General features: G+C 42.3%; 1 protein-coding gene across 1 annotated transcript; it reads left to right on the top strand.

Moving 5' to 3' along the window:
- The first annotated feature begins 4,937 nt into the window (after window positions 1-4,937).
- Window positions 4,938-6,935, top strand: LOC135512629 (growth arrest and DNA damage-inducible protein GADD45 beta-like). Its single transcript, XM_064934847.1, has 4 exons — window positions 4,938-5,192; window positions 5,375-5,476; window positions 5,624-5,840; window positions 5,996-6,935. The coding sequence occupies exons 1-4, from the start codon at window positions 5,149-5,151 to the stop codon at window positions 6,107-6,109; spliced, it is 477 nt and encodes a 158-aa protein (XP_064790919.1). The 5' UTR covers window positions 4,938-5,148; the 3' UTR covers window positions 6,110-6,935.
- Window positions 6,936-13,164: the final 6,229 nt, after the last annotated feature.

The raw sequence follows: 13,164 nt of genomic DNA, 5'->3' as shown, positions 1-13,164 counted from the left end.
CCCCAGACCTGAATCCAATTGAGCACATCTGGGACATCATGTCTTGCTCCATCCACCAACGCCACGTTGCACCACAGACTGTCCAGGAGTTGGCAGATGCTTTAGTCCAGGTCTGGGAGGAGATCGCTCAGGAGATAATCCGCCACCTCATCGGGAGCATGCCCAGGCGTTGTAGGGAGGTCATACAAGCACGTGGAGGTCACACACACTACCGAGCCTCATTTTGACTTGTTTTAAGGACATTACATCAAAGTTGGATCAGCCTGTAGTGTGGTTTTCCACTTTAATTTTGAGTGTGACAAATTTGATTTCCATTGATAATTTTTGTGTGATTTTGTTGTCAGCACATTCAATTATGTAAAGAAAAAAGTATTTAATAAGAATATTTCATTCATTCAGATCTGGGATGTGTTATTTTAGTGTTCCCTTTATTTTTTTGAGCAGTATATATATATATATATATATATATATAAACATATGGGGGACTGATAATCATGCAGTCAATTACATTGATGGAAGCTACAATCTGCAATATTAAAGCTGCTCTACCCCCTAAAGATGTTTATAAAATAAACACACAGTACTACATAGAGCCATGACTACATGGAACTCTATTCCACATCAAACTCAGTTAAGCAGTCTAATAAAAATAAAAATGTTAAGATAAAACTACACCTTATGGAACAGTGCGGATTGTGAAGAAACAGACACACACTACTATACACTTTAATATTGTTGTATTATGGATTTTGTATTTTACACTGAAAAATATATATATAATCCCAACATGTAAAGTGTTGGTCCCATGTTTCATGAGCCGAATAAAAGAACCCAGAAATGTTCCATCCGCACAAAAAGCTTATTTCACAAAATAATGTTGCATCCATCCATCTGACCGGTGGCATATCAAGAAGCTGATTAAACAGCATGATCATTTTACAGGTGCACCTTGTGCTGGAGCCAATAAATAGCTACTAAAATGTGCCGTTGTCACACAACACAATGACCCAGATGTCTCAAGTTGACAGAGCGTGCCATTGGCATGCTGATTACAGGAAGGTCCACCAGAGCTGTTGCAGAGAATTTAAATGTTAATTTTTCTACCATAAAAGAGAAATTGACATTCATTTTGCCTCCAATGTCATTTATGGTATGGACAGTGAACTCAATTGCAGTTTATCAATGGAAATTAGAATGCAGAGATATCATGCCATTTATCTGCTGCCATCTCCTCATGTTTCAGCATGAAAATGCACGGCACCATGTCACAAGGATCTGTACACAACTCCTGGCAGCTGAACATTCCCCAGTTCTTCCATGGCCTGCATACTCACCAGACATGTCACCCATTGAGCATGCTTGAGATGCTCTGTACCAACAAGAACGACAGCGTGTTCCAGTTCCCGCCAATATCCAGCAACTTTGCACAGTCATTGAAGAGGACTGGGACAACATTACACAGGACACGATCAACAGCTTGATCAACTCTATGCGAAGGAGATGTAGCGCGGCATGAGGCAGATACTGACTGGTTATCTGATCCACGCCACAACCTTTCTTTTTAATGCTACTAACAAGTGCATGTCTTTATTCCCAGATATAGATTAGGGCCTAATTCATTCATTTCAATTGACTGATTTCCTTATATGAATTGTAACTCAGTAAAATATTTTATATTGTTGCATTTATATTTTCGTTCAGTATAGATATGTTGTGGTATAGTGTGTCATGTACTGTTTTATTTTGTATGTAATTGCCGCTTATTTGGACACCAGGAAGAGTAGCAGCAGCTAATGGGGATCAGTAATAAAATACTCCCCACCACCATCGACTCACAAGGGACAAATCTCATGAGGCGCTTCCTTTCCCTTTGTCTAGTCTCTTTGAGCTGAAGGAAGCTAGCTAGCTAAGTAACGCTACATAAGAGCCAAGTATTTAGGGGAGAAAACATGTATGGCTCCGCACTACACCGAATTAGTTTATCCATCCACTTGTATACTTGTCAAACTTTACCCGAAATGTTCGGAGGGCGTCTTCATAGGCCTTTACCAGTGCGGAGTCGTCAGTAGCCACAGCTAAAGACACGTTATCCTACATCAAAACAGAAACAACATACTTTACATTTTAACTTCGTAATAATAAGAAGTAGCTAACCATGGACGTTAGCTATTAACTGTCTCAGTGGTTAACTGGCTCATCATCAGCTTGGTTGAGATTGTAACATTAGTTAGCTAGTAACTTAAAATTATGCGATAAAAACCCTTACCTCGACTCTTTCACTTCGGAAAACAATACTTTCATAATATTCATCCATAACTAGCTAGTTGAATTAAACACACGTTAACTTGTTATAGTTTTCGTGACATTAGGCCATTGTCAAGTTCAGTAGCAAACACTTTGATTGTGCAGCGTTCAAAACACCTGGGAACTCGGAAATATCCGACTTCAGTGTGTTCAAGATAACTACAAACCTGGGAAAACGAGCTCCGATCGGGAAAATGAGTTTTGAACCGTCATCCCAACTTGAAATTCCAAGTAGGAAACTCTGGCATCTGTCTAGAGCACCGACTTGAAGGTCATGATTTGACCACGTTTTTTCCCAAGTTCACAGTCAATAACACAATTAGGCTACATTAATGGTGCGTTCAAAACAACTGGGAACTCGGAAAAATACGGGGTCAAATCATGACGTCAATGATCTTGTCGGAAAGTCAGAGTTCTAGTTGGCCCTCAATATTAATTACCGTGTTAGGATAACCACAGTGAGTTCCCCAGGGTGTCGTTCCATGCACCCCAGATGAAGAACGCGAGACCTCTGTATTACAAGCTGCAGGTCTACCAAAATTACTTCTTTATTTTTTTTTTAAAGCACGCAATTCCCCCCTTATAATCAGATACCGTTCGGAATGGATTTGGCAGAAGATAAGAACGTTCCCTTTCATCTGTGACTAGAGTTTCACACCGATATGAGTCCAGAAATTCGGGGCCCAGAAATACTAACGATCAAATATAGGCTAAGCAGTCACATATATTTGTTAATAACATAATCCGTCGATTTATCAAGGAATTGATCAACTGCAACAAAGTTGACAGTGCATGACATCTTCACCAAGAGAAGAAGAACATCGATAGCCTAGATTGTATTTGTGGACTAGTGTGCTATAATTTGATTTCATCACAACTACGCTATTCACAGCTCAAGATAAGCCTTTCCAGTCGCTTGACAATTTATGATATAAGCCTATCAAACCTGAACTACACTACTGCAGTATCAAGTAGTGGTTGCTAATTGTCCCCATTGTCTATTTGGTTTACATTCATTTAGCGTGAAACGCGTGATTTCAGAATTGGGAGCAGATCAGGGAACAAATCAGCGAATGTCTCCAAACCGGGCCACACTTGATACTGTGTAAAGCGCGACTCGTCTGAATCAATATCAGTCTTCGAGAGTGTAGATATTCAATTGGCCACTAAACGGCGCTCCACGCTAAGAAGAATAACGTTTTATTATAGCCTCACTGCACATACGGCTTTCTGATCACTGTTCTAGCACTCTCATTAGGTACATGCTTAAGCAAACAATTAAAGTTTTGAGCCAATATGACTATTAAAATATGTAGCCCCTGGAGTTGAACAATAACATGAGGTTTATTTAAAAGTTGTTATTTATACAAATTAGTAAGCAGTCTACTTTATCTATATGGATTTCATCTGCAGAGTATCTGCATTATCTGCAGAAATGTGGCTTTTTCAGTACAATGTGAGAGTTTGGTCTTGGTCTCATGACACAATTCAGCATAAGGGGGGACAGTAAGAGTTGCAACTTGTTACATGTTTCAACTTGCAGTTTCCTTGCGATGCAGCACAGAGTCCACTGGGGGGCGAGTCGTGGTGAGCAATCTAATGTGAAACCCCACTGTTCTTTCTTACAATCACCATACTGTATAGAACAGGCCTTAAAAACATAATTGTAAACTGTTCCCGAGAGTATTGGCTAACATATAAACCTATAAGTATTGGATGCTATAGGTCAATGCACATATAATAACAATGTAATAAGCATTCATAGGCCCATATAGTAAGTAGCCTTCAGTATCATGCAACATATGGATTGTAAGAAATTATAATTGAGACGAATGGAGTAGCCTAGTTTACCTGTCTGTCTGTAAAGTGAGATTCCGTAACAGATAGGATAAGGCAATCCACGAATAGATCATGTGACTGCAGATGTAATTTGCCACGGTAGAACTAGAAGCTAGGTATAGGTGATGAGAGTTCCAGGTAGCTGAGTTCACTGCAGAAATTCGGTCACATTCTAGAAGATAGACGACTTTCAGACAGAAAAAGGTAGGAGAGCAGATACCCCAAGAAAATGTCATTTAACTGTCTGGACGCATCTTGGTTACACAGTACAGTACTATGGGCTGCTTGCTGCACGTGGTTTAACAAGAGGGAGGCCAGGTGCCATGGTAACAAACATGGATGGTAACAATGTATCCCTCACTGCAAACTCCTCCGACTGCGGTGCAATCAACCAACGGACTTTGTCACAATGTTATTTTTGGCATAAAAACAATTGCATTAAGTTTTGTATTGAAAAATGTAATGGAACAATATAGCTTATGTTAAATCAAACATACTTTCATAGACATGATCACAGTGACGACCCCAATATGAAGAAATACGTAGCAATGGAGAAGCTAAGGAAATTAATTCCGTGGCACACCGTAGAAGTAAACAAATTGATACTGAGCGAGGAAGGTGGGGGATTCTCTGAGACAGCCCACGTGGGTCCCCGAAATGTGTTGGCGTAAACAGCCAATGGTTGAAAAGAGTAGGGATTCCATGTATACCAATGAACAAATCAGGAAAGTAGCGACTGAGTAACACCACGCCCATTACGAGAGTGGATATAACCATTGAGTTTCGCACGATCGTGTCAGAAACCACTGAGCCACAGACAGGAGAACTATTACAAGGACTTTGCAATTCAACAACGAGCGAGTTTACGCTGAAACACTGCAAGTTAACCTATACCATATTGGATTACTTCATTGACACGGACGTTCTGCAAACCTCGATTCGGGAATATACTCATTGGAGATTATCCTGGATATCCTTGTGGATTATACAATTACGGATTTCAATATGACTCTGGAGGAACTCGTTGGAAGCAATATCACTGAGAAAAAGTAAGTTCCTTGTACATTTGTCGCTCATAATAGCCGACACCTTGCTGCAACAGTGTGCATTGAGAATAGATGGTTTGGCAGTGAACCGTGAAGCACATATAGCCTCAGTACTGAATTCACCAGGTGTTAGTAACCTATTCTCAATTGTGGTGCATAACTAACATAATTTATTTTTCTTGAAGGATGGAGACCGTGAATCAAGCACTAGAAGAGCTGCTGGTGGCAGCGCAGCAACAAGACTGTCTGACTGTGGGAGTCTACGAGTCTGCAAAGCTGATGAATGTGTAAGTACATTATTGACCATTCCATAATATGAGTCAATGGTGCATAGCTGCAAGCATGACGCCCACTGCAAGACTTTTGTCTGCATATGTATCTATATTTGATATACAGAACAGATCATTCATGTACTATTCCCTTTCTTTCTGCAGTGATCCTGACAGTGTTGTGTTGTGTGTTCTGGCGACTGACGAGGATGTCATTCCACTGCAGATTCACTTCACGCTCATCCAAGCCTTCTGTTGCGACAACGACATCAACATACTGCGTGTCTCCGGCATGAGGCGCCTCGCTCAGGTTCTTGGCGAGCCAAGCACCGCTGACAGCAACGGCAACGAGCCCAATGATCTGCACTGCATCCTTGTCACTGTAAGTACACCCTCCTATATTCTTATTTGGATTACAATTGAACGGGCAATAGGCCTTATGCGTAGTTTTTCATTTTGAATACATCGAAATGATCAAATCATCACAATGTCCTAATTCAAGACATTCCTGACGATATCTCCCCCTTTTGCCTACAGAACACCCAGTGCCAATCTCTGAAATGCCAAGCGTTGCAGGATGTCGGCAACTACTGCGAGGAGAGTCGCTGCAAGAACCAATGGGTACCTTACCTGTCCCTGCAGGAGCGCTGAACTAATGACCCTCGCTGAGAAACGTGAAAGCGATGAAAACAAGTGAACAAGTCGTCATTCTTCTAGAATGAGAAAGGCGTTCAAGAAGGGGCATCGTCGACATGCCTGTGTATGCCTGCCCTGGGCCGCTATCCAGTGACGGAGATGAGCATGCGAAGGTTCCGATGGACAATGCGCATACAACCATGACGCATCTGACCCCGCTCTCTTCCTTCGCGGAAAGGAACTGTGTCGGCGGGAGTGGGGCGTAGGAACGAACTGTAGAGAAATCTCGCTGCTGTTTGCCCAGCCATGTTGGAACAACCGGCGGGGGCGGTTGCATCGCGTGGGAACGGACTTGCAGTTTCGTTATTTGAGAGGAGGGACAAAGCAACTGTATCAATGAGAATACAGACTTGAAACTGAGTTTAACCCTATGCTTTCTGACGTGGAAGTCAGTGTGTTTATGATCAAATGCAATGTGAATGACTGCAATGCTCTACAGTTGGATGTTATGAGTAACAGTGCAATGCAGAAGTCTTCAGAGCAACAATGCCTATGGGTTGTTATTGTGTAAGAGATATCGATAGGGTATTGTGTAAAATATTTTTGATAGAGTATTCTGGTTACACTCATAGCCAGGTGGCTGCCTGTTAAGAGGGTCACAAACAATGTAACAATGCCACAATGTAACAATACCACAATGTTACCATGTATTGATTTATTTGACATTGACACAATTAACTAATGTATTGCCATTATTTAAGTTGAACAGAGTAATATATAACAGTGAAATGCATTGTTGAATAGAATGTTAAACTTATTTGAATAAATGATTGAACTGAAATTGAATTCTCTGAGTGCTTTATCCTATGGGAAAGGGGGCGTGCAATTATTTGCCGAGGTGTGCTTTGGGTACTGTTTCAGTGTTCTCCAACATTGTTTCTGGTAACCTAGGCCTACTGTACAGTATTGCACATATATGAACTTCACTCCAGCTGGGAATCAATCAGACAGTAATTAACAGGCCTATACCTATTGGATTATAAGGAACCAATTCAGAGTATTTTATGTTCACCCGTGTCCTGTCTATAATGTACACATGGAATCAGCAACACTTCCTTAAAACAGTTCCAATACTTTACTTATACTTGATACCATTTCAACTTTACAGCCATGAATGAAAACCTGCATCAGAATGTAGACTATATACCTTTTTTCCAAGGCTGTAGTTTTAAATGACACCCAGCCTAATGCATATGAACTAATGTCTTGCTATTTCTCACCAAGATGTAGGCTTCACAACACCATTATTAAATGCAATCTTGTACTTTCATATACATTGTTGAGATACACTGTTTACTTTAGGCCAGACAGTAGCTTTCTGATGCTGTGATGCATCCACAGTAGCCTACAGTTTGATATCCAGAGAGCCTTCATCACTCAAATGCCATGCACGGGTAGTAGAAGCATCTAAGCTCTCAAATCTCGAATCGGTCTACGTAAAGATTGAATCCTTTCACCTGAGTTTTTTTGTGCAATTCGTACAATTCGTGTAAAAAAACAGGTCAAACCTAGTTTAAGTTATGGGTCTTTTGTTTTTAAAAAGACAAATAGGAACCAACCAAACAGGTGGGCTGTACTGTAGTTTCAAACAGATTTTTCCCTCACAATAGGCCCCCAATGAGACACTAACTGAAAAAAGGATTGCAGCATGGCTCGTGGTATATTCTCCTTCCTTATACTGTTGACGGCACTTATCCTCTTTCAAAACCCATTGTGCAAACAAACAGAGTGTATCAAGATCTGGGTGTACAGATAGCTGAGGATGCAGACCCTTCTCCTGGATTTACTGGTAACCACATCACATCCTGGATGGCGGCCAGCACTGTTGTGACACCCTGCCCCGGAACAGACTGTGACTCCATATAGGCCCAGAAATGCAGTATACTTCCTTGACTTGGCAGTTGTTCTGGACCTTTCGTGTGCCTAGGGTACAGCTTAGTCCTAGAAATGGTCACTGACGGCAGTTCACTCAATCTATTGTTGGCCTGTCTGGGACACAGGTAACAGACAGTTGGCTGATCTAGATAAGGCTTAAGGTTTGAACTACGATAGGTTGGTACATCGGAGAGACAAGGGTGCCACTGGGTTGAGCTGTAGCCTAGTAATGATGTTGTAATAGGCAAATAAGTCCAAATCTTCTCTCCAAAAAATTGGACAGAGAGCTGCAATATATAATAAAATAAGCTGCAGAGTGCAGAGGTGGTTTAAGGGGAGGGAAACAAGCTTATCTGGACATCTACAGTCCAAAATCTACATACTGCAGGCTATACTACACTGAGTGTACAAAACATTAAAAACACCTTCCTAATATTGAGTTGCACCCCATTTTGCTCTCAGAACAGCCTCAATTTGTCAGGGCATGGACTTTACAAGGAAAGCGTTCCACAGTTATGCTGGCCCATGTTGCCTCCAATGCTTCCCACAGTTGTGACAAGTTGGCTGGATGTCCTTTGGGTGGTGGACCATTCATGATACATACACATGGGAAAATGTTGAGTGTGAAAAACCCAGTAGCATTGCAGTTCTTGACATACTCATACCGGTGCGCCTGGCACCTACTACCATACCCCGTTTAAAGGTACTTAAATATTTTGTCTTGCCCATTCACCCTCTGAATGGCACACATATACATGCATGTCTCAATCGTTTAGGCTTGAAAATTATTATTTAACCTGTCTCCTCCCCTTCATCTACACTGATTGAAGTGGATTTAACAGGGGACATCAATAATGGTTCATAGCTTTCACCTGGATTCACCTGGTCAGTCTATGTCATGGAAAGAGCAGGTTTTTCTAATGTTTTGCACACTCAGTGTATGTCCTCTGATACACCTTTTATTATACGTATACAGTACATAGAGTACCATTCTACATTGTAGAATAATATTGAATACATCAAAACGATGAAATAACACATATGGAATCATGTAGAAACCAAAAAAGTGTTAAACAAAGCTAAATATATTTTTTTGTTTTAGAATCTTTTAAGTAGCCACCCTTTGCCTTGATGACAGCTTTTCACACTCTTGACATTCTCTCAACCAGCTTAATCTGGAATGCTTTTCCAACATTCTTGAACGAATTCCCACATATGCTGAGCACTTGTTGGCTGCTTTTCCTTCACTCTGCGGTCCAGCTCATGCCAAACCGTCTCAATTGGGTTAAGGTCGTATGATTGTGGAGGCCAGGTCATCTGTTGCAGCACTCCATCCCTCTACAATTTGGCCTTATAGCCCTTACACAGCCGGGAGGTGTGTTGGGTCATTGTCTTGTTGAAAAACAAATGATAGTCCCACTAAGCACAAACCAGATGTGATGGCTTACAGCTACAGAATGCTGTGGTAGCCATTCTGGTTAAGTATGCCTGGAATTCTAAATAAATCACAGACAGTGTCACCAGCAAAGCACCCCCACACCATCACACCTCCTCCTCCATGCTTCACAATGGGAACCACACATGTGGAGTGTCACCCAGTCCAGGGCTTCCGGCGACAGTTCCCAGTCCAGGGCTTCCGGCGACAGTTCCCAGTCCAGAGCTTCCGGCGACAGTTCACAGTCCGGAACCTCCTGAGACGGTCCACAGTCCGGAACCTCCTGAGACGATCCACAGTCCGGAACCTCCTGAGACGGTCCACAGCCCGGAACCTCCTGAGACGGTCCACAGCCCAGAACCTCCGGCGACTGTCAACGGTCTGGAACCTTCAGCGAGGGTCAACGTTCCCGAACTTCCAAACACGGCGTCCAGTCCAGCTCCATGGCAGGAGCTCTCCTCTGCGCCGATGCCCAGTCCAGATATGGCGTCCAGTCCCGCTCCATGGCGGGAGCCTTCCTCTGCACCGAGGTCCAGGCCAGGGCTGGTGTCCAGTCCCACTCCATGACAGGAGCCTTCCTTGACACCGAGGTCCAGTCCAGGCACATTGTTCAGCCCAGGTCCATGGCTGGATCCACGGGATGAGCGGGTTCTTCGGCCCGTACCAGAGCCGCCCCCGATGCTGCCGGTTCCACAGGATGAGCGGGTTCTTCGCCCCGCACCGAAGTTGCCACCGACACTAATCAACCCCCCTACCCTCCCCATTTGGTTTCAGGTTTTGCGGCTGGAGTCCGCACCTTTGGGGGGGTACTGTCACGCCCTGACCATAGAGAGCCCTTGGTTCTCTATGGTGTTTAGGTCAGAGCGTGACTAGGGTGGTATTCTAGTTTTCATATTTCTAAGTTGGTGTGCTTGATATGGTTCCCAATTAGAGGCAGCTGGTTATCGTTGTCTCTAATTGGGGATCATATTTAGGTAGCCTTTTTCCACCTGTGTTTTGTGGGATATTGTTTTTGAGTTAGTGTATGTAGCACCTGTGTTGTCACGGTTCGTTGTTTGTTTCTTATTTTGTTTTATAGTTTCACTTTATTCAATTATGTGGAACTGTAATCACGCTGCGCCTTGGTCCGATCTTGACATGGAGATCATCCGTTCACCTACTCTAGGTCTTCCTTTCCTGTGGCGGTCCTCATGAGAGCCAGTTTCATCATAGCTCTTGATGGTTCTTGAATTTTTCCGTATTGACTGACCTTCATGTCTTAAAGTAATGATGGAGTGTCGTTTCTCTTTGCTTATTTGAGCTGTTCTTGCCAATAATATGGACGGTCTTTTACCAAATAGGTTTACCACACCTACCTTGTCACAACACAATTGATTGGCCGAAACGCATTAAGAAGAAAATAAATTCCATAAATGAACTTTTAACAAGGCACGCCTGTTAATTGAAATGCATTCCAGGTACTTACCTCATGAAGCTGGTAGAGAGAATGCCAAGAGTGTGCAAAGCTGTCATCAAGGCAAAGGGTGGCTACTTTGAATAATCTTTTTTTGAAGAACACTTTTTTGTTTGTTACATGATTTCATGTGTTATTTCATAGTTTGATGTCTTCACTATTATTCTACAATGTAGAAAATATTTTTTTTTAAATAAAGAAAAACCCTTGACAGAGTAGATGTGTCTAAACTTTTGACTTTTACTGTACATATGTGCAAACAGTGAACATAGCCTAATCTAAAACCACTGTCACTGCACTTGCAGGTTTCTATCAGTGAGGTTGGGGAATCCTGTCCAGACAAAATAGAAGGGGATAGACAGGGAGAGAAAGCGAATCGTGAAAGAAACCCTAGTAGTAGGTGTGCCGTGGGATCATTGGTCACACACACACACACACACACACACACACACACACACACACACACACACACACACACACACACACACACACACACACACACACACAATAATTAGGTCACTATGGCAACCACAGATCAGTGTCCGAGACTAAATAGGCCCCAAACTGGTGTGATAAGGCTTTAGAATAGACTGTGTCATTTATCCCTGCAGCACGTTGTACATGTCGGGAGGAGTTACATGTAACCAATGATACCAAGAACAGGAGCCCCATAGAAGTGGTCCTGTGCGGCTCAGTTGGTAGAGAACGTCGCTTGTGTTGCCAGGGCTGTGGGTTTCGATTCCCATGGGGGACCAGTATGAAAATGAATGTACTCACTGGATAAGAGCATCTACAAAAATTTCAAATGTAATTCTGGGATGGCTTTTGCCATAAACACTTACTCTCTATCAGAAGAGCATGTGGTTTAGAGCGTAAAATGGGATCCAGTGTGTGGCTCCAAGATATACATCATACCTGTGTTCTGGCTGTCCTGCAACCAGACAGACATCAAACAAATGTCACAGAGTTTTCCACATGTGTGTGTGTGTTAGAGAGAGAGAGAGAAAACGCAATATTCTCTCGTCTCAACATTTGCAAAAATATTGATTGCCATTTTGTGGACATCATTCATGGCCATTATTACAGCCAGAATTGTATCTCCCTTCTAGCTTTTAAGATGTATTGGAATACATGAGGCAAGCACATGAGAGACTGTATATGTCTCATTCTGTAGACATGTAAGATAAATATTTTGCACTAGAAAGCAACAATAATATCTCTGGTAAATCTTAAAACAGAGTGTCATGCATTCCTTAAATAGAAGGCATATTTTTGCTACAGAGATAGAAGGCTATTTTTGAAGTCTTCATTCTCATAGCATCATGCCCAGATCTATTGCTGCTCTGTTTTTATGGAGTGAGATGGCCACATACACACAATGCAGTTCGATAAAGTGTGCGTCACATTGCCATAGAAACGGTAAGGGGTAGCCAGAGTATCTTTGCTGGCTCTGTATCAGTGTTTCTAGTCTTTATTTTTGTTAAATAAAGAGTACAACCTGAAGCAACCACACTTGGCTACTGACATGTATTCTACCACGTATGGGTGTCCTGCGGATTCGTCATTGCTCGGTCCCTTTATTTTGATGAATCATGTCAAATGACCTGGATTTGTACCTTAATTTAAAGAGTTTTCATCAAACTGTCCCCTTTTCCTTTTATGTCGATGGTCCAGCACCATCCTCAGAAAATGTAAATAATTTTGGTGTAACTCTAATTTCTAGAAGAAAAAAAAATCAAATCCAGGTCATGTGACATAAAACAAAGGGTCCTAGTTTCATTTCCTATGTAAAGTTGGATTTGAGACATTGGATGCTGCATCGCAGTCACAGGAAGATGATCAGTCGTAGCAGAATTGAGAATTTCTGGTGCTGAGAAATGTGGCAGGTTTTTTGAAGAAAAAATAAATAAATCACGCCAATTATATCCGCGAACGACAACATTATAATACTGTATATTATTTAGAAGGCACTCAGGACAGGGAAACACTCGTTATTTTCTCTAATGTCACATATTTGTTATTGCTGTTTAATTACACATCATCACCACGACACGGTCTGGTTCACTCATGAGAAAACGAGAATCTCCTACGATTTCCGCCAAGGTTCTGTGTCGTGCGCGTCGTGCATAGGCAGGGCCGCTGGAATGCAAAGAATGCGGACCGAGCGGCGCGTCTTGACGGGAAGTGCGCTCGAGTAGGTTTTTCAAACGGTTAATTTGCATAGCCAGTGTGGCGCTCTTTTCCAGA

Source organism: Oncorhynchus masou, chromosome 24 (genome assembly GCF_036934945.1).
Source record: "Oncorhynchus masou masou isolate Uvic2021 chromosome 24, UVic_Omas_1.1, whole genome shotgun sequence".
NCBI classification, from domain to species: Eukaryota; Metazoa; Chordata; class Actinopteri; order Salmoniformes; family Salmonidae; genus Oncorhynchus; species Oncorhynchus masou.
This window is presented reverse-complemented; position numbering and strand designations above follow the sequence as displayed.

Coding starts and splice junctions, on each gene's coding strand:
- LOC135512629 (XM_064934847.1), top strand. CDS start 5,149: ATGACTCTGGAGGAACTCGTTGGAAGCAATATCACTGAGAAAAA. Junction 5,477..5,623: donor TCTGCAAAGCTGATGAATGT/GTAAGTACATTA, acceptor TTCTTTCTGCAG/TGATCCTGACAGTGTTGTGT. Junction 5,841..5,995: donor TGCACTGCATCCTTGTCACT/GTAAGTACACCC, acceptor TTTTGCCTACAG/AACACCCAGTGCCAATCTCT.